At 42.4% G+C, this 27,258-nt stretch overlaps 1 protein-coding gene across 1 annotated transcript in view; it reads left to right on the forward strand.

Moving 5' to 3' along the window:
• Positions 1-27,258, forward strand: part of LOC126284445 (radial spoke head protein 3 homolog) — a 333,014-nt gene that overhangs the window by 97,947 nt on the left and 207,809 nt on the right. The window contains exon 2 of the mRNA XM_049983367.1: positions 13,756-13,840. Coding sequence (XP_049839324.1) covers positions 13,756-13,840 — 85 coding nt within the window. The remainder of the gene's footprint in view (positions 1-13,755; positions 13,841-27,258) is intronic.

Genomic DNA, 27,258 nt, shown 5'->3' on the forward strand with positions numbered 1-27,258 from the left:
TCTCACCAACATGTAATGAGTAATTGTATGAGCTGACCGCTGGTTCAATAATGCCCTAGTCAAGCATAGTTTGTATTTCCGTTCTAACACGGGCTCTACGATGTGCCGGAATTACATATCGCCTGACTCAAAATTTATTACGCTCACGAACACGAAATTGGCATTGACGTCATTTAATTATTCCTTATTTGGGAGTAAAAACTGTGTAATGTGCCTGTAAAATGTGAAACAGGTCCTGCATATCAGTGTCATTACAGTTCTCAATTGTTTGATTTTTTCTGAATTAAAACATTAGTATCTAATACGTCATCAATATCATCCCTGTCAGTACTTGCTAAGTCATTTCAAATTCCGTCGAAAGTTCCAAACAGTGATGTAACAAAACTAAAGGTAAAGCCGATTGGTTTCCTCGTCATGGTTTGAAATGGTTTTAAAATTATTGACTTACCTTCATTCTTTAAACTTATTTCAGCGTCGTGAACGTTTAAAATTACCTTATACTCATTCAAAAAGTCTACACCCAATATAATCTCTGTCGACAATAATGGAACAGTAAGGAATATCATAGTAAATCTGTGGCTTTGACAAAAGAATTCTAAGATAGTTTGTTAGTGTACTTCTACACTTTTTTCCAAAAATTGCACCTTGTAATTTAATCTTGCGTGGAGGACGTGTGGAGCAATCGTTCAATTTGTTACATTTATTGAAATAGGACTGCCAGAGTTAAGTACTGCCGTAAATTTTACGTCATTTTCTGTTATGTCAATTACAGGATATACAATGTCGTTCTGTTTCACGTCATGTTCCTGGAGTAAGATGTCCCTAAAGCCTTCCATTTTCACGTAATTGAAAGTCACGGCAGGTACGTCGTCAGCTTCATAGGTACGTTTTGTGGCTGCCTGTGGTGCGAGTCATTGTCTATTATTGCTTTGTTGTTGTGAGTCGATACTGCGATTCGGAGATCTAACTTCAACAAAATCAGCTTGACGAGAGTGCCCTGCCCTATTTGAATCACGCCAGTTCTGATTCAATTCAAGTCTGTTTTCATGACTATAGCGTCTGTTGTCATGTCAGCAATTTCTGTAATTTCTTTCTTGTCGGTCACGTGGTGGAGAATACCTCCCGGAATCGTAATTACGAGGTGGACCGTTGAGTCTGAAGTCATTTGACTCCCTTGATAATAATTAGTTTGGTTCCCATATTGTCTATTTCTACGTTTATCTCTGTCATGTTCATTACCACGGAAATGTGATCTTTCACTGTGACTCTTGTTAGTCTGCCAATGCTTATGATTCAGGTGACGTCTCTCTTGGTCACGATTTGCTTTATAACAATAGTCTTGTCATGTCCACTTATTATTTCAGGATGTGACATGTAATTGTTGTTTTCCTGTTTCACATTACGTGATTGTGTGTGTCAAGTTGCAGTTCTTGCAACAGTCCTTAATAAGCTTCGATATCATCTTTACAATGCCCTGCCAAAATAATATGTCTTAAATGTTCAGGCAACTTAATTAAGTTCAGAGGGGCTGCACAGATTTGACAAAATTGATTTTTGTACAACATATCTTCAAAATATTGTAACGAGCTGGAAAATTCAGACTGTTCGAAATGTTTCATCATTTTGATACTGTGTTTTATTCGATCTGAGACCAATATGCAAAAAGGAAGGCATGGTAAAAATCTCCTTCACTGCAACAGTCACGAATAACCGATCGCATTCTTACAGCTGGTTCATTCTCTAAAACATGAATTATAATCTATACTGTAATGACCAATTAAGAGGAAAACAATGAGAAAACTGATGAAACCAAGCTTGTGAATGTATGTCATCATTGGAATTCTTGAATGCTTTAAATTTGCGCTTATAGTCAGAGTTATCATGTCGGCAAGTCGCAAATCGGTCGTTCTTACATCGTCTCAGCGGTTCCCTCTCAAGGATCACAGCACCTTGCCAATTACTTTCAAAATCTCCGAAATACCCGGTGTTATTACCTTATAATTTTTCTGTAGTTCTAAATCCCTCGTCTCGCCTCGGAACGCCATCATCCTCTTGTATCGTGTGTGCCAAATCATCTTGTACTTCCTGCATTTCTATTTTGCGTTGCATATTAATTTATTTCTGACTTTGTTTAAATTTCCTAATTTTCTCGTACTCCTCAGTGTCAGTAAAGGCTTCTCGTATTGTATAATTCAACACATCCTCTACGTTTGTAGATAAATTCGTTAACTGACCCGAAAATTCGGCTACTTTTGCCTCTAATGTGCTGATTTCTTCCCTGTGTTCTTCTGAACCAAGTTCTAGAGAATCTACAGTGTCCTTTAAGTTTTCCTGATCTGTTACAAGTTGCAAGACCGTATCAGTAGATGCAACTGAATCAGTTTTGGCATGCAAAGTGTCGTGATTTTCGTGAACAACGATCGGCAGTTGTTTCATGGCTGCTTCATGATTCTGTAATGCATTTCATGTCATGAAAATATAGGCTGAAAATGCTCACAAATCTGTGTTTTTTGATAATTTGACTCAATTTTTGGTAACACAGCGGTTAAATCTTCAGGTTTTTGTTCGACTGTTTTTCTAAATTTCGTCTTGCGTCTTACTTTTGAAGCTGTTGCTGTGTCCATTCCTTTTGTTGCTGTGTTTGTTTATGATTTTGTTCCGTTCTGTCTAACGTTTGAAGATTTTGTTGCAATATGTCTAACTTTTGAAGCTTTTGCTATGTTCATTTCTTATTTTGAAGTAATTGCAATAAAAATACATTAGTGACTGAAACATATTCCTTAGTGTTGTTCGGCAGTGCGTTTGCACCGGCAAAATTCGTATTTTGAAAAGCAGAGAGTGTATCTTGACTTAATTGAGAGAAGTGCAATGACGCAAAACCTGAATCTATGGTATTTGCAAGATTTGGTTCTGTTATTTCGCTTGCCTGGGGCGAACAGTTACCGACCGAACGATCGACAATATTTCTCTGTTCACTGGTAGTTTCACTTTCGACACCACTATTTACTGCCTGGTCCATATTCCTATGCACAACTATCAGTCCTGAGACTGGTTTGATGCAGCTCTCCATGCTACTCTATCCTCTGCAAGTTTCTTCATCGCCCAGTACCTACTGCAGCCTAACATCCTTCTGAATCTGCTTAGTGTAGTCATCTCTTGGTCTCCCTCTACGATTTTTACCCTTTACGCTGCCCTCCAATACTAAATTGGTGATCCGTTGATGCCTCAGAACATGTCCTACCAACCGATCCCTTCTTCTAGTCACGTTGTGCCACAAACTTCTCTTCTCCCCAATCCTATTCAACACCTCCTCATTAGTTATGTGATCTAGCCATCTAATCTTCATCATTCTTCTGTAGCACCACATTTCGAAAGCTTCTATTCTCTTCTTGTCTAAACTATTTATCGCCCATGTTTCACTTCCACACATGGCTACACCCCATACAAATACTTTAAGAAACGACTTCCTGACACTTAAATCTATACTCGATGTTAACAAATTTCTCTTCTTCAGAAACGCTTTCCCTGCCGTTGCCAGTCTACATTTTATATCCTCTCTACTTCTACCATGATCAGTTATTTTTCTCCCCAAATAGCAAAATTCCTTTACTACTTTAAGTGTCTCATTTCCTAATCTAATTCCCTAAGCATCACCCGACTTAATTCGATTACATTCCATTATCCTCGTTTTGCTTTTGTTGATGTTCATCTTATATCCTCCTTTCAAGACATTATCCATTCCGTTCAACTGCTCTTCCAATTCCTTTGCTGTCTCTGACAGAATTACAATGTCATCGGCGAATCTCAAAATTTTTATTTCTTCTCCATGGATTTTAATACCTTCTCCGAACTTTTCTTTTGTTTCCTTCACTGCTTGCTCAATATACAGATTGAATAACATCGGGGAGAGGCTACAACCTTGTCTCACTTCTTTCCCAACCACTGCTTCCCTTTCATGTCCGTCGACTCTTATAACTGCCATCTTGTTTGTGCACAAATTGTGAATAGCCTTTCGCTCGCTTTATTTTACCCCTGCCACCTTCAGAATTTGAAAGAGAGTATTCCAGTCAACATTGTCAAAAGATTTCTCCAAGTCTACAAATGCTAGAAACGTAGGTTTGCCTTTTCTTAATCTTTCTTCTAAGATAAGTGGTAAGGTCAGTACTGCCTCACGTGTTCCAACATTTCTACGGAATCCAAACTGATCTTCCCCGAGGTCGGCTTGTATCAGTTTTTCCATTCGTCTGTAAGGAATTCGCGTTAGTATTTTGCAGCCGTGACTTATTAAACTCATAGTTCGGTAATTTTAACATCTGTCAACACCAAAACAGTACGTGGTGTAAACGAACACACAAATTTTTTGATGCGAACTCTGATTTCTGTTACTTTATACGATGGTGGTTTCTCCCTGTGTAGGTGGGCGCCAACAAAATGTTTTTACACTCTGAGGAAAAAGCTGCTGATTTTCGTGAAAAGATCTCCCCGAAACGAAAAACGTCTTTGCTTTAGTGATTGCCACACGAGCTCACGTATCATATCCGCGATAATATCCTCGATCGTCTTTCCCTTATTTTGTGATAATACAAAACGAAATGCGCCTTGAATTGTTTCGATGTCCTCCGTCCATCGTATTTGGCAAAGATTCACGCAGCGTTAGCAGAGAACTGGCAAGCGTAGTGTAAGCGGTCTCTTGACTAGATTTAATGCATCTTCTACATGTTGTGCAGTCTTTAGTTCACCTTCCCCACAAGATTTTCTACGAGATGGGTCCAGTTTAAATTGTTCGTAATTATAATACCTAGGCATTTACTTGAATAGACATCTTTTAATTTGTATAATTTTTCGTGTAACCGAATTTTAATGGATTATTTTTACCCCTCATGCGATCTTCATATGGTTGTGAAGTCGCCTATGTACCATTTAAAGTTTGATATTGCTGTTCTGTGAGACCAAGCGTGACTTGAATAAGTTATTGAGACTTAAGAAGGGACCGAGCGAGGTGGCGCGGTGGTTAGCACACTGGACTCGCATTCGGGAGGACGACGGTTCAATCCCGTCTCCGGCCATCCTGATTTAGGTTTTCCGTGATTTCCCTAAATCGTTTCAGGCAAATGCCGGGATGGTTCCTTTGAAAGGGCACGGCAGATTGCCTTCCCAATCCTTCCCTACCCCGAGCTTGCGCTCCGTCTCTAATGACCTCGTTGTCGACAGGACGTTAAACACCACTTAAGAAGGAACGATTAGCATTTATTATTCTCTGTTGAATCTCTTTCTCAACCTCGCTTTTATTAGATAGAATCTATACCAGGTACATACATTTCTCTACTCGTTCAAAATTGTGTCCATCTATATTGACAGCGGTAGGGAAATCCTGTCGGCGTGAGATGATCATATATTTGGTTTTCTCGTCGTTGACAACTAATCCCACTGTGCTTGCCTCTTTCATGAACCTAGTGGTATCAGACACTACCTGATTAAGTGAGTCTCCCATTATCACCACATCACAGGCAAAGGCCAAGATTGTGTCAGTTCCAATCATGTCCATCTCCATGTCATTACCATTTTCACGTCGTACCTTTTCCAATTGCAATGTTGAATAGCACTGGGGACAAAGGATCTCCTTGTCTCAAACCGTGTTTAACAGTGAAAGGCTGACATTTTGTTTCCAAACCATACTTGGCAGTTTGTATCTGTATAACATGCTTCAATCACTTTGATGTATTTTCTTGTGATGCCGAACTCCTGCATTATCCTCCATAATACCGTCTGATTAATGCTGTCATAGGCCTATCTGAAATTTATAAATACGAGGTGTAATTATCTATCAAATTCATAGCACTTTTCCATTAGCTGTCGTAGCGTAAAGATGTGATCTATGGTTGAACCCCCTGCCATAAATCCACATTGATATGGTCCTATGGTCTCTTGTAGAGCACGTTTCAGGCGACTAAGTAGCAGGAAGGTTAAGACTTCATAACCTATCTCAAGTAGCGAGATTCCTCGAAACGTGTCTACTTCTGTGGCATCTCCTTTTTTTAAAAAATTGGGCATACAACTGCTCTCTTCCATTCAACCGGGATCTCCTGTGATGACCAGATTATGACAATAAGCTGTCTTAACGTACCCAATAAAACTTTCCTTCCGTTTCTAACCAGTTCTGCACTAATGCCACTACCACCTGGCGCTTTATTGTTTTTAAGTGACTCTACAGTTGTTCTTATTTTTTCCATTGAAGGTTCAGGTACTTCCTTTTCCTCTGTATTTAACTCGCATTCACGTTGTATACTTACTTCTGGAGTTTCTACCTCTATCAATTTTCTGAAATGCTTTCCTAAGTGATCTGCTTGCTCCATAGGAGGTACCACATTCCCTTCTTCATCTGTTAGGGTTTCCCTCGAGCAAAACCTGCCAACTTGAAAAAGGAGTGCGGTGTTTTCTTCGATTCTTATCCGATACCAATAACCAGCCTATTGCAACCTACTCATGAACCCCTCACTCGCCAATTCGGATTCCCACAACAGCTCGGACTAGGTGTGCATCTGATATATGTATATAAACAATCCTCTCTTACGTCATCAATCTAAGTATATTTGGACAAATATTTTAAAAATGTTTGCTAATAGTATTTGTGCACATTAAAGCATTTAATTTCGAACACTCTAATCTTCTGCTTGTGGCCAAAAATTACTTCCAGCTGCTTGTCCATTGGGACCACCTACCTCATTGCCCTATTTTGTTTTTTGTTCTTGTATTAATCTTAGTAAATAATTTTTGTCCATTGTAGACTTATTACAAGACTGCGCCTGTTGTAACTGAAGTTAATTTACACTGAATTAGCTGCAACCAGTTGCTGTTGAAAGCATTTATTTTTCCTTTATGGCATTTCAAAATTCCTTAGATCCCATCCTCAGATGTTTGTATTTATTTGCATGTCACAAACATTATTTCCTTACTAACGGCATTTCAGAACTTTGTAAGGGAAGTTTTTAGGCAGCTGTTATAAAACTTCGTAAGTCAAGAAACAATGTTCACGACGCATAAATAGCTGTAAATATGTGCAGATGGGTCAACATAGAATGAATATACTCAGTAAAAGGTTTTTTTTTTTTTTTTTTTTTTTTTTTTTTTTTTTTTTTTTTTTTTTTTTTTGGTGGGCGTAAATCATTGGCGTAGCGTGTCAGGAAAGGGGTGCCATTCACGTCGGTGCTTTACGCAGTAAACAATATCGTCACGGTCACTATAGTTTGATCTTTATGTGCCGGGAGCGCTATTGTCGCGTTTTATGACGAGGCGGCCCGCAAGCTTAATTATTTGAATAAGACCCGCGAGTAACCAAAGACTGCTCATGCCTGGCCTATAACAGTCGCTTCGCGATCGCCAGATACCACTTCTGCTTCACTAGATGACTTCCACTTAGGTACTGCGAACTGTCTCCTTCATGACAGGAAATCACTGATCGATTTGCAGAACTGAGACGATGCTCCATGGGGATGCAGTTTCATTAGAAGCCGCTAGTGAGGAACGGTCTCAAAAGCCTTCTGCAAAATCGAGAAATATGGAATAAACTCGAAATTCCCTGTCGACACCACTCACGATTACATGATCATGGCAGAACTATGATCACAAATTTTATTTTACTCTGGTGTGGCTGAATATTATGACTGCTAAACACTGCCAGAATGAAGGCTGCCTGGTGGCGTCGAGGGCGCGTAACACGATAAGGAAGCTATAAAAGCGGGACGGAGGCGAAAGAGTAGTCATTCTAGCGACAAAATCAGCCAATATGAGCGAGTTTGACAAAGGGCAGCTTGTTACTGCCCGGCTCCTTAGAAAGTGCATGTGGGAAACAGCGAAACTAGTCGGCTGCTGCTGTGTTACTATCGTGAGCATTTGTGGAAAGCGGTTGAAATATGTAAAGCCACGCGTAGGCGACAAAGTTTCTTTAACTCTCGTCACAACACGTAGAGGTCGAATGATTGCCTGCTGTGTAAGGTAGGCTAGTCGGCGATCACTGGCGGATGTGACGACAGTGCACGGTGTAGATACAGGCACACGTGCTTTCAGAGCACACCTTCCAGCGCACGTTGTTGAACGTGGCGGTCCACCGTAGTGAGCCTAAGTTTTCCCATGTTCACACAATGAGACGGTCAGTTGCGTTTGCGCTGATGATAGGATAATCAAGATTTACTTGGGTAAGGAAAACATTTCACGTGGTCGGGTCCAGATACGCCGTCATCCAGGCGAGCGGAGTCTCGGAAAACACATCACACCACGGGTGCAGGTAGAAGGGAAGTATTAGTCGAGGGGCGTTTAATAAGTAATGCAACACATTTTTTCTAGGTCAATTTAGACCGAAAGAAAATCGGAATTTTTTGTTGAACATGATGGAATATGTCCGCTACAGCTTCTACAAGTTTGATAAAGTTCCGATAGGTGGCAGCGCTATACGTACGCAGATAGTCATAGGTGCTTGCAGAATGTCTACGGAGACCTGGCAGTGGACAAAAGCACGATTAGTCGTTGGGCGAGGCGTCTGTCATCATCCTAACAAAGTCGCTCAACCTGTCCTTTCCCCCGTGTTCCGGCGTCCATACACAGCCGTGACTTCTGCAGAGTTGGACTTCAGCGTGTTCGTCGCCATAAAGACGCAAACGAACTTCTTCCTTTCCATGACAATGCAAGATCTCACACAAGTCTGAACACTCGGGTGAGGTCACGAATCTTCAGTAGACTGTTCATTCTCATCCAGCCTACAGCCCGGGTTTCGCGTCTTCGGATTTCCATCTGTTTGTCCGAATGGAGGATGCAGTCAGCTGGAAGCAATACGTGGTGATGCGGAGGTGATTGATGCAACAAGACGTTTGCTCCTACATCGATCAGAAGGCTGGTACCCTGCGACTGTACGAGCCCTCCCAGTAAGTGGCATAATACCGTCGTATTGGACAGATATTACGTTGAAAAATAGGGTTTCGTAGCCAAAACATTGGGAAGTAACATGGTGTGCTGGAACTCTGAGTGAAGCAAACCTGCTTTCAGAAAATAGATGTGTTGCATTACTTACTGAACGCTCCTCGCACTATGGCGAACATTGATCTGGACTTTAATGGTGCTTGTGGTAGTAGTCGAAGGCACCAAGGCATCTGTGAGCTACGTGAGCAATGTTAAAGAACACCTGCATTCCTTTAAGCTGATATGATGCGATGTCGTCTTTCATCGGGATAGCTGTCCGTGGAAGAAACGTACAAGAGTGGTTTGAGGATCATGATAGTGAGTTGATGTTGACATACTGGCCACCAAATTCGCCTAATCTGAACCCGATGGGACACCTCTTGGTCATTATCGAGGACAGCGCCACGCTCATGTACCACGGGCCCGTTATTTACGGGAATTGCATGACCTGTGAGTAGACTTGTGGTACAGCATACCTCCAGAAACCTACCAAGAACTTGTCGAATGCATACCACGCAGCATTATTAATGTATTACGTTCCAACGTTCGACTCACCCTTTGTTAAGCAGGTAGTCGAAATGTTTTGGCTCCTCAGTGTATGTTTACGGTGGATGTTTGGTAAATATCAATTTAAATGGCCACAAGACCAAACTACTCGTGACGAGGTAACAGCCTAGCATGAACAAGACGATAGCTGTTAAGATGAAATAGAAATGTGTGAATCCTTTTGAAAGAATTATGGAGTCTGTGGGACCTAGTACAGGCAAACTAAACGAATCTAATGTTACGAACGATATCGCTCGCCGAAAGATAAACACATATTTCGTCCAGACACACTAGCACTGATAGCGAAGCAATGAGACACTGTTATCGCTTTCCGAAGGATCAGATACTACCTTGCTCTTGGGTTCTTAGTTGTTGCCCTAAATCATTTACGGAGAATGCCATTACTGTTCCTTTGAAAATGTCATACCCAACTCACGTTCCACTATTTCTTTAACTAGGGCTTGTATTCCGTCTAATTTACGTTAAACCCTACTGTCCACTCTTCGCTCCTCCTTTCGTTTTCGTTCAAAAAAGGTGTGAAAAGATTTCAAACGGCTGATTGCGCAAAAATTTGTGATATTAAACAATTAATAAATACCCCGTTTCTTTCCTTAATAGTCGTCAGGCGTATTTTCTCTGATGCTTCGGCAGACATTTGCGTTTCCGTTTTTGCGAGGTGTAGCTAACCTCAGCCCAAACAAATGCTACTTAACTCTTGTTTTTTGCGACGTCAGGTGTCAACGGAAAACGTCGACTTCTTTGCCGTTTGCAAACAAAATTGTTTTTAAAAGCGGAATTTTACGTATCCATTCGTTAGTGCCGTACCAAATCAGACGAGCGGGATATTCGTTTTATCCATATCTGTTAACAGGTATATTAAAACACGAGAAATAACCGCTTCTGAAGGAGCTGCTAAGCAAGCGCTGCTGCATGTCGGTGGGAGTTTCTAATTATTCTTTGTTTTACTGTTCCTGTTACTATATGTCGATAAAAGGAATATCGCACTAAACTAATTTGGGACCGTTCTATCGAATGGGAACGTAAAATTCCACTTGAAAAGTCATTTTGTTTGTAGCGGCAAGGAAACTCCGATTTCTGTCGACTACAGCCGTCGCGTGAAAACCGTAATTAGAAATATTTGTTAGGGCTAAGTCCAGCTATACATTGCAAAAACTGAACTGAAAATATCTACCGAATTAACAGAGAAAATGCACCTGACACCCTGCACATAATAGACTGAGAAAATATGTCACTGTGTTTTCGAATATTGTATTCATTTGTTTACTCTTTAGCTCGAACGCCGATCGTACTTGTTTGATGTTTGGGGTAGCTGCTGTATTTATGACTGTGTGGTTATCTGCACTTGAGAATTCTGCCCGAACATTAGTCATGTAGTAATACGCGAAACTGCAATCACAATAAAACAAAATTTGAAAACAGGAAAGAAAAACGTCCACATTAAATACTTAGCTTAGATAACACGCAGTATACGGTATTTTATTTGCGGTCTTACGACGAATCATGACAGAGATTTAGGAACCAGGTTTTCAATTGTAAGACATTTCCAGGGCAGATGTGGACTCTGACCACAATCTATTGGTTATGAAATGTAGATTAAAACTGAAGAAACCGCAAAAAGGTGGGAGTTTAAGAAGATGGGACCTGGATAAACTGACTAAGCCAGAGGTTGTACAGAGTTTCAGGGAGAGCGTAAGGGAACAAATGGAAGGATTGGGGGAAAGAAATACAGTGGAAGAAGAACGGGTAGCTTTGAGGGATGAAGTAGTGAAGGCAGCAGAGGATCAAGTAGGTAAAAAGACGAGGGCTAGTAGAAATCCTTGGGTAACAGAAGAAATATTGAATTTAATTGATGAAAGGAGAAAATATAAAAATGCAGTGAATGAAGCAGGCAAAAAGGAATACAAACGTCTCAAAAATGAGATCGACAGGAAGTAGAAAATAGCTAAGCAGGGATGGCTAGAGGATAAATGTAAGGATGTAGAGGATTATCTCACTAGGGGTAAGATAGATACTTCCTACAAGAAAATTAAAGAGACCTTTGGAGAAAAGAGAACCACTTGTATAAATATTAAGAGCTCAGATGGAAACCCAGTTCTAAGCAAAGAAGGGAAAGCAGAAAAGTGGAAGGAGTATATAGAGGGTCTATACAAGGGCGATGTACTTGAGGACAATATTATGGAAATGGAAGAGGATGTAGATGAAGATGAAATGGGCGATATGATACTGTGTGAAGAGTTTGACAGAGCACCGAAAGACCTGAGTCGAAACATAGCCCCGAGAGTAGACAACATTCCATTTGAACTACTGACGGCCTTTGGAGAGTCAGTCGTGGCAAAACGCTACCATCTGGTGAGCAAGATGTATGAGACAGGCGAAATACCCTTAGACTTCAAGAAGAATATAATAATTCCAATCCCAAAAAAATCAGTTGTTGACAGGTGTGAAAATTGCCGAACTGTCAGTTTAATAAGTCACGCCTGCAAAGTACTAACGCGAATTCTTTACAGACGAATGGAAAAACTGGTAGAAGCCGACCTAGGGAAAGATCAGTTTGGAGGCAATGCTGACCCTACGACTTATCTTAGAAGCTAGATTAAGGAAAGGCAAACCTACGTTTCTAGCATTTGTAGGCTTAGAGAAAGCTTTTGACAATTTTGACTGGAATACTCTCTTTCAATTTCTGAAGGTGGCAGGGATAAAAATACAGTGAGCGAAAGGCTATTAACAATTTGTATAGAAACCAAATGGCAGTTATGAGAGTTGAGGGGCATGAAATTGAAGCAGTGGTTGGGAATGGAGTGTGACAGGGTTGTAGCCTCTCCCCGATGTTATTCAATCTGTATATTGAGCAAGGAGTGAAGGAAACAACAGAAAAATTCGAGTAGGTATTAAAATCCATGGAGAACTAATTAAAACTTTGAGGTTCGCTGATGACATTGTAATTCTGTCAGAGGCAGCAAAGGGGTTGGAAGAGCAACTGAACGGAATGGACAGTGTCTTCAAAGGAGGATATAAGATGAACATCAACAAAAGCAAAACGAGAATAATGGAATGTAATCGAATTAAGTCGGGTGATGCTGAGGGAATTAGATTAGGAAATGAGACACTTAAAGTAGTAAAGGAGTTTTGCTATTTGGGGAGAAAAATAACTGATGATGGTAGAAGTAGAGAGGATATAAAATGTAGACTGGCAACGGCAGGGAAAGCGTTTCTGGAGAAGAGAAATTTGTTAACATCTAGATTTAAGTGTCAGGAAGTCGTTTCTGAAAGTATTTGTGTGGGGTGTAGCCATGTATGGAAGTGAAACATGGGCGATAAATAGTTTAGACAAGAAGAGAATAGAAGCTTTCGAAATGTGGTGCTACAGAAGAATGCTGAAGATTAGATGGGTAGATCACGTAACTAATGAGGAGGTATTGAATAGGATTGGGGAGAAGAGAAGTTTGTGGCACAACGTGACTAGAAGAAGGGATCGGTTGGTAGGACATGTTCTGATGCATCAAGGGATCACCAATTTAGTATTGGAGGGCAGCGTAATGGGTAAAAATCGTAGAGGGAGACCAAGAGATGAATACACTAAGCAGATTCAGAAGGATGTAGGTTGCAGTAGGTACTGGGAGATGAAGAAGCTTACACAGGATGGAGAAGCATGGGGAGCTGCATCAAACCAGTCTCAGGACTGAAGACCACAACAGCAACAACGATGAATCATGTAGAAATTATGTATTTCCCGAATCTAGAGAAAAACTGGCTGTTGGAACTCTGCGTGCATGGTTCATTCATGTTGAAGAAACCACTGAAATATTTGCGGCTGTGAAAATCTGCTTATTCCTTTAGCATTTTATCGCTATTTTTAAAAATTGTTTTCCTTCTTTCCTTCGATATATTTCTAATTAGTATAGTAAGGTCGAATTTGATATCTGATTCCAGTCCGAAAGATAGTAAAACACTCCGCTATGCCAGTTATTGTGAGGCTTGTGTTTAAAACATGGTACGCAAGTGCGTCATATTTGTAATGCTTCATTAAAACTGAGTTTATCTATTTACAGATTCTCGTCTTCCAGTTTTGTCCAGTTTTTCCCAGTACAACATCAGTTTGTATTTAGTGCAAGACAATCTGTCGATTCCTGAGAGCTCTATTACAGTGTGGCGAAGCAATTACGTGTGACTCTTTTGTTTGTGGCGAAGGAGATTAAACGTTTCTATTCTCAAACAGATAGAAATTCATCTTTGTTACAGGCAAGATGCCGGCCCTCCGTACGCCAACATCATGTACGACCGCCGCGTCGTACGTGGAAGCACATTTGCTCAGCACCCTATCCCGGTAAGTGGAAAGTAGGCTACCGCCAGCTGTCAAACAGCCACTAACGCATAACCAGCGCCACACGAGTAGTCTGTGACGTTTGGCTTTGTATGACTGTATTATTCTGTGACTGTGTCTCCTTCCTGCTGTAATGTCCCACCTCTTGGGTTTTCTCTTCAAATTAAGACACCCTGGCTCACACAATACAACTTACCAACTTGCTTGATTTCGTAAGCAGTCTACTGAACATTATACAATATTTCAAAGTGTTGGGTATCAAAACGATAAACAACATGAATTCCATATAAAATGTTAATTATCTTGACTTTTGTAAATGTTGTGGTGGACATCGAATCTTATAGTGTTTCCTATTCTTATGGACGTGTTTATGTTGGTTCAAATACTGATCTTACTAAGTTGTAATTTTTGTAAAATATACCGATAGTTACACCCTCTATATTTGATCCATTTTCATTATTGAGAAATTGCGCCGAGTAACGAACTACATCATTCCCTATAAACTTAATGTCATAGAACAAGTCAGTTCTACAATAGCTGGCACCTCAATATGTTATGTCACGCAACGATATGTGTACACTGATCTAAGACTATATCTTCTTAGCTATGGATTTCACAAACTGTTCCTTTTACAAGAAAGAAAGTGATTTTGTATTTGAACAAGAAATTTCAAGCATGTTTAGAAAGTTGCGAACTTGTATCTAGAAAAGAATTATTTTGACTACGTTTATCGCCATGGTAGACCCTTTTACTTACAATTTATGCGGAATTTTAAATGAAATATTTTAACAAATTTCATAGAAATTTCCTTCATTAAACAGCAAATACACGATTTTCAATCGAATAATTAACGCATTTAAAGTTAATTACAATTTTTACCATTCTAACTACAGCATTTCAACATAGATACGTCGATAGAAACGAACATATCTTCTGAGCCTTGTTATAAAATATTGTAAATAAACGGCATAAAAATGAGTTTAATCTAATCATCATAAATTACGTATAGTTTGCATCTTTCGTCTCTAAATATTCTGCCTGATAAAAAAGTGAAACACCCAGAAGAAATGGTCGGATGTCAATTTAACGGCGTAGGCGACACACATCGACGGGTACGTATATGATAATAGTTGCAGTTATCTGACAGAGTGCGGGTTTCGTTTGCTGCCAGGCCTGATAGTGTATACTGGGTGATTTCTTTTTTCCACCGTGAACAAACTCTAGGATTGATCCATGAGTGGATACGAAACAAAAATGGTCTAATGAAATTCTGTCCGGAAATGTATGATTTCCATGTTAGAGACCATTTATTCAATTATACTTTGTTACAGAGACTGCGGTCTAATGTGTCATGCAGCCACAGTTTCCTCGTAGAGACTGGTACTGCTCCTCATGCGCCATGCCCGAACGCCCTCTCCTGCCGTAATAATTGATAATGTTGGTCCGATTCACTTCTCTTGCTGACTAACCGCCTCGTGGATGTGATCTGTATTCGAATCGAGAGCTCGCTGGCATGGTGTTTACTTACGGTAAGGGAAATGGCAACAGCACAGAGGTTGTATCAGGAGACCTATACCCACCGATAACAACCACAGCATTCACTGTTTGCAACAGTGTTTCTCCGTTTGATTGATACAGGGTCGTTTCAGGACGCAGGAAATCATGAAGGACGTACCCGAAACATTCCGGCACCAGACTTGGAGGAAAATGTGATTAAGACTATGGAAGACGACCGCCGTACCAGTACCAGGCAGTTGGTCCGCCAGTACAGGGTAAACCAGACGACCGTGTGGAACATTCTACACGACAATTGTTACTACATTTATCACTTACCGCGTGTGCAGAGCTTACCAGCGACAGACTTTCCAAATCGGGAGCAGTTTTGTCACTGGTTTCTTCACCAGGCAACCACGATTCCGGGAATTGTGTCCTGCATCCTGTTCACAGATGAGGCCCCCTTTTCACGGAGTGGTATCTTCAACTTTAATAAAAGTTATCTGTGGGATAGTATGCGTAACCTCCATGATATGGTGACAGCCAGTCGTCAGCATTGGTACAACTGGAATGTGTGAGCCGTGATGATTGGCGACCGTGTTTTGGGAGCAGTCTTCCTTCCACGTCGCTCAACAGGCCGGAACTACCGGCGTTTCTTTCGAGTGATTTTGGCTCCCTTGCTGAAAGAAGTGCCTTTGATGATTCAAAGGGTTATGTTGCTGCTACGTGATGGTGCTCCAGCCCACTTCGCCGTTAACGTCCGGAGGCATCTCAGTCGTGTCTTCCCTGCTCGGTGGATCGGACGAGGGGCCCCAGTTGCATAGCCTGCTCGTTCACCGTATCTCAACAATTGCGATTTCTGGTTATGAGGCCCGTCTAAAAAGTATCGTGTACGCAGAGCCCATTCCAGATGTGGAGACACTGGAGCAGCGTACCCATGCTGCCTTTGGCAGTATTCGGATGGAACCTGACCGATGTGAACGTTTGCGACAGAACATGCTACGACGCGTACACGAAACTGTTGAGGCACATGGAAACCATTGTCGACACGTACTGTAACTGTAGTTGCATAGTGCAGCACGTATTAGACCGCAGTCTCTGTAACAATGTATGATTAAATAAATGTGTCCATTATGAAAACGATGCATTTCCGAACAGAAGTTCATTAGTCTTTTTGTTCCGTATTCTCTCATCGATCAGACCGTAGAGTCTGTACACGGTGGAAAAAACCTTCTTGTATACGGGACGTGATCAGCGTCAGAAGGGAGAACACTGGGAGCACACGGGGATGCCGCGTACTCGTGTGAGACAACGTTAGCAGACCTGATACCGTTTAAAAGGGGTACCAAGCACATCGGAATCGCTTCGCACTTGCGCCTACTGTCCAAGAACAAGTAATAGACTCCGTGCAACATTGTATGTCTCGCCACACCATTCGTTGTAGGCTAGCAACGACTGGACTAGAGAAATACTGCTTTGCGTAGACAGCCTTTAACACCACAATACAAACGGCTGCGTTTGAATTGGTGCCGTGGTTCTGTGCAGTCCGTTGTCATCTCCGTTACTTGTTTTTTTTTTTTTTTAATTCCTTGTAGGTTTTTATCGTCGTGGAACAAGGCACCGATGGCCTTTGTAGCCTGGTCCCTTCAATCCCCATAAACCAACCAACCAACCAACCAACTAAGAGGCAGGCACTACCGATGAATGGTGTCGCATTGTGTTCACCGATGAATCGCTGTTTTGGAGCACCCACGACAACCATCGTCGGCGAGCATGGCGTTGACCTGGGGAGAGGTCCCAGTATTTTCGAAAAGTGCACTGATGTTACTCTTAGTGTCATGGTGTTGGGAGCCACTGGGTATCATTCGAGGCCATTACTAGTAATGGTTGAGGAAATTGTGACGGAACAACAGAACGTTACGGACATCTTGTCTCCTCCCGTGTTATCAACATCTACATTTACATCTACAGCTTCCTGATTACTAGGCAATTGACAGTTAAGTGCGTGGTAGAGGATTCATCGAAACAGCTTTCATCTACATTTTCGAACAGCGTGTGCTGCAAACAAACATTTAGATATTTCCGTGCGAGATCTGATTTCTGTTATTTTATCATGACGATCATTTCTCCCTCTGTAGGTAGGCGCCAGCAAAATATTTTCACGCTCTGAGGAGAAAGCTGGTGACTGAAATTTCACGAGAAGCTCATGTCACAGGGAGAAACGCCTTTCTTTAAGTGAGTAGCACCCCCAATTCGTGTATCATATCCGTGGCACTCTCTCCCCTATTTCGCGATAATACGAAACGAACTGCCCTTCCTTGAACTTTTTCGAAGTCCTCCGTTAATCCTCTGTGATGCGGATTCCACAACGCACAGAGAGTACCCCCAATTCGTGTATCGTATCCGTGGCACTCTCTCCCCTATTTCGCGATAATACAAAACGAACTGCCCTTCCTTGAACTTTTTCGAAGTCCTCCTTTAATCCTCTCTGATGCGGATTCCACAACGCACAGCGATGCTCCAGAACAGGGCGGAAAAGCATAGTGTAAGCAAAAAAATGGCTCTGAGCACTATGGGACTTAACATCTGAGGTCATTAGTCCCCTAGAACTTAGAACTACTTTAACCTAACTAACCTAAGGACATCACACACATCCATGCACGAGGCAGGATTCAAACCACGACCGTAGAGGTTGCGCGGTTCCAGACTGTTGCGCCTAGAACCGCTCGGCCACTCCGGCCGTCATAGTGTAAGCAGTTTCATTACTAAACCTGTTACATTTTCTACGTGTTCTGCCAATAAATCGCAATCTTTGGTTTCCTTTCCTCGCAACAGTATCTACGTGATGGTTTCAACTTAAATTGTTCATGAAACTTTCCTGGCAGATTAAAACTGTGTGCCGGACCGAGACTCGAACTACGGACCTTTGCCGTTCGCGCGCAAGTGCTCAATCATCTGGAAGGTAGGAGACGAGGTACTGGCGGAAGTAAAGCTGTGAGGACGGAGCGTGAGTCGTGCTTGAGTAGCTCAGGTGGTAGAGCACTTGCCCGTGAAAGGCAAAGGTCCCGAATTCGAGTCTCAGTGTGCCATACAATTGCAATCTACCAGGAAAGTTTCATAACAGCGCACACTCCGCTGCATAGTGAAAATCTCATTCTGTAAATTGTTCATAGTTGAAACCCCTGAGCGTTTAGTTGAGTTTACAGCTTTCTATTTGTGTGTTTTATCGAGGAAATCTCATCCGAGAGTATCGTGCTGCCATTCTTCAACAAGACAGTGCTAGTCGCCTAGTGTCATGTAACTCTGTGAACTGGCTGATCATAATGTACTTCCTTGGTCAGCAAGATCCGCAGATATGTCCTCGATAGAGCTTGTGTGGGACCAGCTCAGAGGTCAACTCTCTCGCAGTTCCACTATCGAGGATATCACGGACAAGTTTCGCCTGTTATGGGCCAGCTCATCTCCGGAGAGAATAGAAAAACTTTATGACAACTTTCCCAAAGCAACCAGTGAATGTGTCCAGGCCAGGGGGGTATACGTCACACAGGTAAGTAGGCCCAGAGTGCCGGTTTCTTTGCAAGTTTGACTCTATTGTGTAATCACCGAAATAACATCACACAATCTCTCAACCCGTGAAGTTTCATTTCGTTTCCTCCCCTATCATTCTGGGTGCTCCACATTTTGCCACTTTGTGTATGTCCACACTCGGCATGACTACTAGCGACAAATACTTTTTTCCAACTTTCTCTAATTTCTGTGCAAAAAAATTGACGAACAAGGGACTGACACATTTATCACATGTTTACTTTTTCGTCATTACGTACTGTTTATGACTGATGTTGGGAGAATTATGTGATATGGAACTCACAGACGCGGAAAAAGTATTTAAACAATAATGATACGAATCAAAACAACAGTGCGATGACTAACAAAAAGTTACCATTTACTCAAGTGCGTCAGTCATGAGACTAGCGTTTACAGACAATTTCGGACGGACAATGTACTGCTAGTTTACAGAAATTATATATTAAACCAAAATAGCGTCTTTCGGCATTTTTCTCTTCTCCAAATTACTCCCCAGGTAAACGCTTGCAAACGTTTTATCATTATTAAATCGTTATGGCTTGTTATATACTTATGTTCCAAGTGATATTATTTTTTTCTTATTTACACATTTACAACGATTCATAAAATATTTTCATCAACTTGCAATGAAGTCACAACGGATCACAATACATTATCGATAGTATATACAAATTTTAAGAAACGTCCAGCAACACATTTTAATACAAGCATGATATCATTGCGTTACTGATGTCGGCGTAACAGTAGGTCGATTGTCCTTCGACCATCGTTGATTATTATGGCTGTCTTTGTCCCCGACTGTCAATAGAAGCACGTAACTATTAGTATTTAAGGAGTGACAGCATTCAAATAGCGTAGTATCTTGCGAGTGCTGCTTTATCTGCAGGTTAAAAAAGTACAAACATTCTGCACGTAATGTTCGCCGTACACGTATTCCCGAACATCGAGTACTTCAGAAGGGTGTACATTGTGTGGTGTTAGTAATGTGCTGCTATTTTCTACGCATTTTGTTGAGCTCCTACCTCAGATGGTGTGTTCTTAGTAACTGGATAACCGCTTTCAAGCGAAATGCACTTGAAGGAAAAAAAAGAAAAAAAGAAAAAGGAAAGAGAAGCGACACTCCGAATGCATTGTATCGGAACATACCAGTAGGATTATTCAGTAGAAAGATGAGCACTGCGATGGAAATAGCAGCAAACGTAGTTATATGCACCTATTTTGCTTTAGAAGAAGTGTGGTCTTTCAAACAATGTGTTATAAAATAAAGTTATCTGATACAATCGGAGTCACTGTCACTGACAAAATCGCCGCGAAGAACTTTCAGTGGCGAATACCTTGGAAGAGTTTCTTAGAAGACAATGTGCGCAGAGCTTAGACGTTCGGTGTTAAAAGGATAAACAGCCGAAACATAAGCTATGTCTTATTACCGAAAAATAAAAATCAAATGCCTTAAGTATATTTTATTTAGGAAAAATTTGGAAAAGAGTGTGTGTCTGTAGGAAAATTTTTCCCTCAAACGGCCGTTTTTGCTGATTCTAACGACGCTGATCTTTTTTCTCAGTCATCCAGTATCAGAGGAAAAAAAAAGTGATTTCGTCCGTTATACTTGTTGGAAATTTTGAGCTTTGTCCCTTAGTGGTTAATGTAAACATAACTTCTTGTTGTTTCATGTGGCAGCTGTGTTGCGATGTCAGTAGATGACAATACTCTGCGTTTTGTGTATCAGTATATTTAGTCCAGTTTATACATAAGTCGTGCTCAATGTGAACAAAGATCACAAACAAAAATAGCATCGAGCATGACACAGTGACTTATCTTACGTTCGATGCTGCTCACGACTTATCGTGACTAGCATGGTGGAAAACGGCAATAGCTCTTTTCAACTGTTCAAAGACGTCGTGGTTGTACACAGGGACCCAATGTCATTGGAGAATTGTTTCGAAATACAAGGAGACCTACGAATGATCAGCGGCTTGTACAGAGCCTGGCAGTCGACGCACTATGAAACTAAATTTAAGTTAATCCACGACTGTATGCCAAGAGACACGGTACTGACTGCAGTATCACAGAGCAGTCCCATGTGTCAGAGATTTAATGTGAGCAATCGTATTCATTCACGAAGATTTAAATTGACTGCGGCCAAATAAATCTTTTGGAAAGGCTAATGTCAGACTGAGATCTATTTTTGAAATACTAACGTCTTGTATTTTGTCCACATATGAATATTTCATTTCCTGCGGGAGAGAAGCTGGGGGTAAAAGTTGAAGAGAGAGACAAAGGCTTGAATGCACTAAGTAGATACAAGGGGATACAGACTCAGTAGTTTTGCAGAGCTAAAGAGACTTTCACGGGATAGACTAGAACAAAAAGCTTCATCAAAACAATATTCGAACTAAAGACTACAACGTATGAGGCCCATTAACGCCCTTGTAAGATGGTTGTCATTTCTACTTCGATCGCAGTGGGGGATATAGTTAAGTAAAAGATAGCAATATCATAGAGTGCTGATCTGTCAACGACATAGACTCAGTTTACGGGTCAATATTTAACTAACAGCACATGATATTTAACTAACAACACATGATATAAAATTGCCGTGACAGTTTTGAAAATATATGACAGAACCCTGAAAAGAGTACAAGTACGTTGCCTGGTGACGGAATGGTATATACACTCCTGGAAATGGAAAAAAGAACACATTGACACCGGTGTGTCAGACCCACCATACTTGCTCCGGACACTGCGAGAGGGCTGTACAAGCAATGATCACACGCACGGCACAGCGGACACACCAGGAACCGCGGTGTTGGCCGTCGAATGGCGCTAGCTGCGCAGCATTTGTACACCGGCGCCGTCAGTGTCAGCCAGTTTGCCGTGGCATACGGAGCTCCATCGCAGTCTTTAACACTGGTAGCATGCCGCGACAGCGTGGACGTGAACCGTATGTGCAGTTGACGGACTTTGAGCGAGGGCGTATAGTGGGCATGCGGGAGGCCGGGTGGACGTACCGCCGAACTGCTCAACACGTGGGGCGTGAGGTCTCCACAGTACATCGATGTTGTCGCCAGTGGTCGGCGGAAGGTGCACGTTCCCGTCGACCTGGGACCGGACCGCAGCAACGCACGGATGCACGCCAAGACCGTAGGATCCTACGCAGTGCCGTAGGGGACCGCACCGCCACTTCCCAGCAAATTAGGGACACTGTTGCTCCTGGGGTATCGGCGAGGACCATTCGCAACCGTCTCCATGAAGCTGGGCTACGGTCCCACACACCGTTAGGCCGTCTTTCACTCACGCCCCAACATCGTGCAGCCCGCCTCCAGTGGTGTCGCGATAGGCGTGAATGGAGGGACGGATGGAGACGTGTCGTCTTCAGCGATGAGAGTCGCTTTTGCCTTGGTGCCAATGATGGTCGTATGCGTGTTTGGCGCCGTGCAGGTGAGCGCCACAATCAGGACTGCATACGACCGAGGCACACAGGGCAAACACCCGGCATCATGGTGTGGGGAGCGATCTCCTACACTGGCCGTACACTTCTGGTGATCGTCGAGGGGACACTGAATAGTGCACGGTACATCCAAACCGTGATCGAACCCATCGTTCTACCATTCCTAGACCGGCAAGGGAACTTGCTGTTCCAACAGGACAATGCACGTCCGCATGTATCCCGTGCCACACAACGTGCTCTAGAAGGTGTAAGTCAACTACCCTGGCCAGCAAGATCTCCGGATCTGTCCCCCATTGAGCATGTTTGGGACTGGATGAAGCGTCGTCTCACGTGGTCTGCACGTCCAGCACGAACGCTGGTCCAACTGAGGCGCCAGGTGGAAATGTCATGGCAAGCCGTTCCACAGGACTACATGCAGCATCTCTACGATCGTCTCCATGGGAGAATAGCAGCCTGCATTGCTGCGAAAGATGGATATACACTGTACTAGTGCCGACATTGTGCATGCTCCTTTGCCTGTGTCTATGTGCCTGTGGTTCTGTCAGTGTGATCATGTGATGTATCTGACCCCAGGAATGTGTCAAAGTTTCCCCTTCCTGGGACAATGAATTCACGGTGTTCTTATTTCAATTTCCAGGAGTATATATTACTGATGCCTCATTAAATCCCACAGAGAAACTGACCTCTTTTGTTAGTCATCAGCAACGTTTGTAACTCACGTATTTGAGCATACCAATACTCAATTAGATCTCAGGACTTCTAAATATTCAGGAACACATTTCGGTATACTTAGGAGATATCGCCCATCGAGCGTAAAGGTCCAATGCAGAAATGTTCATTAGAGATAAGGAAACTTGCATTAATATTAGGCAGTCGTGACGTACCCATGTAGTTTGGAGTTGTAGGTAGGCTTTCATATTGAGGAAAGTGATAGTAAAAAAAATGTTCAAATGTGTGGGCAATCTTATGGGACTTAACTATGCACTCACGGGAAGCAGCAAGTCTGCGATGCGTTAGAAGAGTAACTCACAAAGAATCGAGCGATTCTTTCCCTTCTTTGTGTTTCTTCTTGCGATGAGAGAACTGCCAAGACTTTACAGTATTCTTCGGGTTGCCGCACTGTAATGTAGTAGGGGCAAGATTTCTTTTGTAACACTGTTGTGTAACCTGTTATCGAGGTTGAAGGATACTATCCTTTGCCAAGATAGAATACATTATCTAAATGGATTAGGTTGTATGACAAGCCATCCACTAGAGTTCCTGGAATGATGTAACCGGAGAAAATGGATCACTGGCTGAGGAATGGGACATTTTGTAATTTCGGGGAACGGGACACGTAGATGCTATACCGGTGATGTAATACTAGTTAGAAATTGGAGAACTGATCTTCCAGTTGGTTGTTTAGGTCAGCCATTTACTTAATTGATGAGAGGGGGCGTGTAATGGCAAAGTAAGCACATACAGCACCATTCTAAACACACCTTCCATCTCACAGAGATAACGAAAACGACAGATGTGCAAAGTTTCTCACATCCATACGGTTAAACGAGATATATACAAATAGTGCTGCCAGAATAGACAGCACTGTAACTCACGCCACTACTATTGCAGTACAGTAGGGCGGTATTATATGTCTGTGCAAAAGCGGAAAGTGAAATGTGCCTCTGTGTTCCATATTTTACGTCGTTGGATTAGCCGCATATAATCGACTTCGCCCGCATCTCGTGGCCGTGCGGTAGCGTTCTCGCTTCCCACGCCCGGGTTCCCGGGTTCGATTCCCGGCGGGGTCAGGGATTTTCTCTGCCTCGTGATGGCTGGGTGTTGTGTGATGTCCTTAGGTTAGTTAGGTTTAAGTAGTTCTAAGTTCTAGAGGACTGATGACCATAGATGTTAAGTCCCGTAGTTCAAATGGTTCAAATGGCTCTGAGCACTATGGGACTCACCTGCTGTGGTTATTAGTCCCCTAGAACTTAGAACTACTTAAACCTAACTAACCTAAGGACATCACACACATCCATGCCCGAGGCAGGATTCGAACCTGCGACCGTAGCAGTCGCACGATTCCAGACTGCGCGCCTAGAACCGCGAGACCACCGCGGCCGGCAAGTCCCGTAGTGCTCAGAGCCATTTGAACCATTGAACGTATAATCGAGTTCACTGACGGATAAATACTCTGAACGGGCATACGGAAAGTCAAGATAAAAGTAGTGTAAGATTGCAGATAGACTGCTATGTGGAGGCGGACGGCATCTGTTTTTTACCTTATCCCTCCCTCATGAGGCGTATGAACGAGCGTGGCTATTATCCACGCCCGACTCGTGTTAATCACGCAACCGGTGCGGAACTAGTTGCATACTCTGCATTTCATTTGCTTGCCACGAGCAATTTGTCCCACACAAGCGATAGTACTTGGCGGTCTGTGGGAAGGCCATCGAGACAGCGTCACGTGCAGCGAAGAATGTGCCCTTGTCACGGAAAGGAAATTGCTTCCCTTCATCTACTCGGTGATTGTAATGATACGCTACAAACGAAAAAAAAAACCAACGAAAGAGCCAGGGTCGACACGTGTGTATTCAGATAAGGGAACAAGTGTCCTCTGACCCCGAACGGAATACACAAGTTCACCTACGTAGGAGACGTCGTCCAGTTGGAAAATGTCTTAGTAGACTATGCCGCCAGGAAAGAAGCGTAAAGTGATTCCATATTTATGGCGCAGCCTTTAAACTCTGACACAGTCTTTAAAATATCTTAATTGAAATTGGTGGCCGTTTTCCTTTTATGGCCAAATAGTTTTGTAATTCTTATAATTACAAACTATTTCCAGAAGGCTGTCCTGATTTTCCCGTTGGTGAAATTGGTTTACTATCCATACCAGTGCAACCGGATACTTACATTTCGCCTACTGACAGCTCGTTGATTGTAAGGAACTGTTTGTTACATAGCGTAATAACGAATCACTCCAGGTTACATATTTATCTCAGTCTCAAGTTTCAAAATTACGAAGCAACAGTTTTATAATTTTGTTGTATATGCCCCTGTGTGTGTACTGCACAAATTACTTTCGAATATAGCGAGGAGTTTGCGTGTATTATTTTTTTTATTTATTTATCACATGGCATACACCACAATCCTTATACATTTTACACATAGGTTAATTACATATTGACATCAAGACATTTAATATAATCAATTGCCTCCTCTGTTGCAGTGAGGAAATCGTTAAAGGTTCCCTTATAGGCTCGAACCGGGCATTCTTCCACTATGTGTCGGACAACTTGTTTCTCAGCGCCGCAGTCGAAATTTGGTGTTGGTATCGTCCCCCATCTCTAGAGGGCGTGAGCACATCTTCCGTGGCCAGTACGTACGCGGTTTACAGTTTTCCACTCTTTGAGTGACTGGTTGAAGCCAGGCTGTTTCTCAGCTGTCATGAAATTTGGGAATTTTGGTGGGCGGTGTTCTTGCCAGTGTTGTTTCCACAGTTTAGGGGCGGTGGCAGGGGGGGGGGGGGGGGTGGTAGCTACAGGCCCACCTCCAATAGAATATTATATTACTCTGGATAAAATGACTTCAGAAATCAGCGAATATATTACTCCAACAGAGTCAATCATCTTTTTAATAACTATGTAGCAATATGGCTTGCAATGTGCTTCTAACACATTTAACAAAAGAATAACAGCGGCAAATAGCTTACACTCTAAATCAATAAATATCATTTAACTTAGAATGGGCGTCTTATTCATTAATATACATTGGCTGTATATCAATGTACGAGTACCACTTACAATAATCAAGAAAGCAAAATATGCCGCGTATGGCTACCAACACTTAAATTGCTGACCCCAGACAAAAATTTCGAAATCGCCGGACATCTGGGACAAATTGTATTATTTTTCCGGGCACAGACGTTCTGTCGACATGTTTTTACCCTGAACTCCAAAACAGTTACCAAAATCTACTTTAAGCAACACCAATTTTACCAGTTTGTCGGTGGAGGAACCCAGGATCCCAACTCTCCTTTTGTTAAGCGATATTCCATTCCCCCACCACCCCCACCCCTGCCATTAGCCCGCCCCCCCCCCCCACCCTTGTCCGACTTCTAGAATCACCCCTGCCACAAATTGTCGACATGAAAGTTGGAGTTCGTCATCTCTTTAGCGGAGAGTAATGCTGGTCTTCCCGATTTAAGTCTTCTGCGCTCAAAGTCAGCTATGTCGCTGTGTATGGGGAGCTGTGAGTTATTAGTTATCTTGTTGAACTTACTGAGAACAGTTTTTTTTCGCCGCATTTCTGGTATGTGGCTCAGGGGTGGCAGCCGTACGTGGGCGTAGATTTTATTGTGCCCCTGATAGGGCGCATGCTGTCATTTAGTACCGCACCAATCATGCATGCAAACGAGCTGTTAATCCATACAGGAGCGCAGTATTCTGCCACTAAGTAGGCAAGCCCAGCTGCTGATGTACGGAGTGTGTTTGCTATGAAGCCCCAAGTGGTGCCACACAGTTTGTGGATGATGTTGTTTCTTGTCCGCATTTTATCTGCAGTCTTTGTCACGAGCTCCTTGTAAGAGAGCGTTCAGTACTTTGTGACTCCTAGAGATCTGGGGTAGTTGTCCCCTTCAAAGATGACATTAGACTCTCTTCTTGCTGAGTGGTTGCAAAGGTAGAAGCATGATACTTCAGTCTTAGTCGGATTCGGCTACAGTCTCCATTTGCGGAAACAGCCACTCAGTAGCTTCAAATCGGAACACAAGGTGTTTTCAGTAGCCTCTCATGATTCGTGTTTCGGACATACGGCCCAGTCGTCTTCATAGCCAAACTTGCTACATTGTGTGTTTGGGATGTCAGAAGTACAAAGACTGAAGAACAATGGAGCAAGGACTGAGCATTGTGGTAGC

The sequence above is a fragment of the Schistocerca gregaria genome, chromosome 8 (genome assembly GCF_023897955.1).
Source record: "Schistocerca gregaria isolate iqSchGreg1 chromosome 8, iqSchGreg1.2, whole genome shotgun sequence".
NCBI classification, from domain to species: domain Eukaryota; kingdom Metazoa; phylum Arthropoda; class Insecta; order Orthoptera; family Acrididae; genus Schistocerca; species Schistocerca gregaria.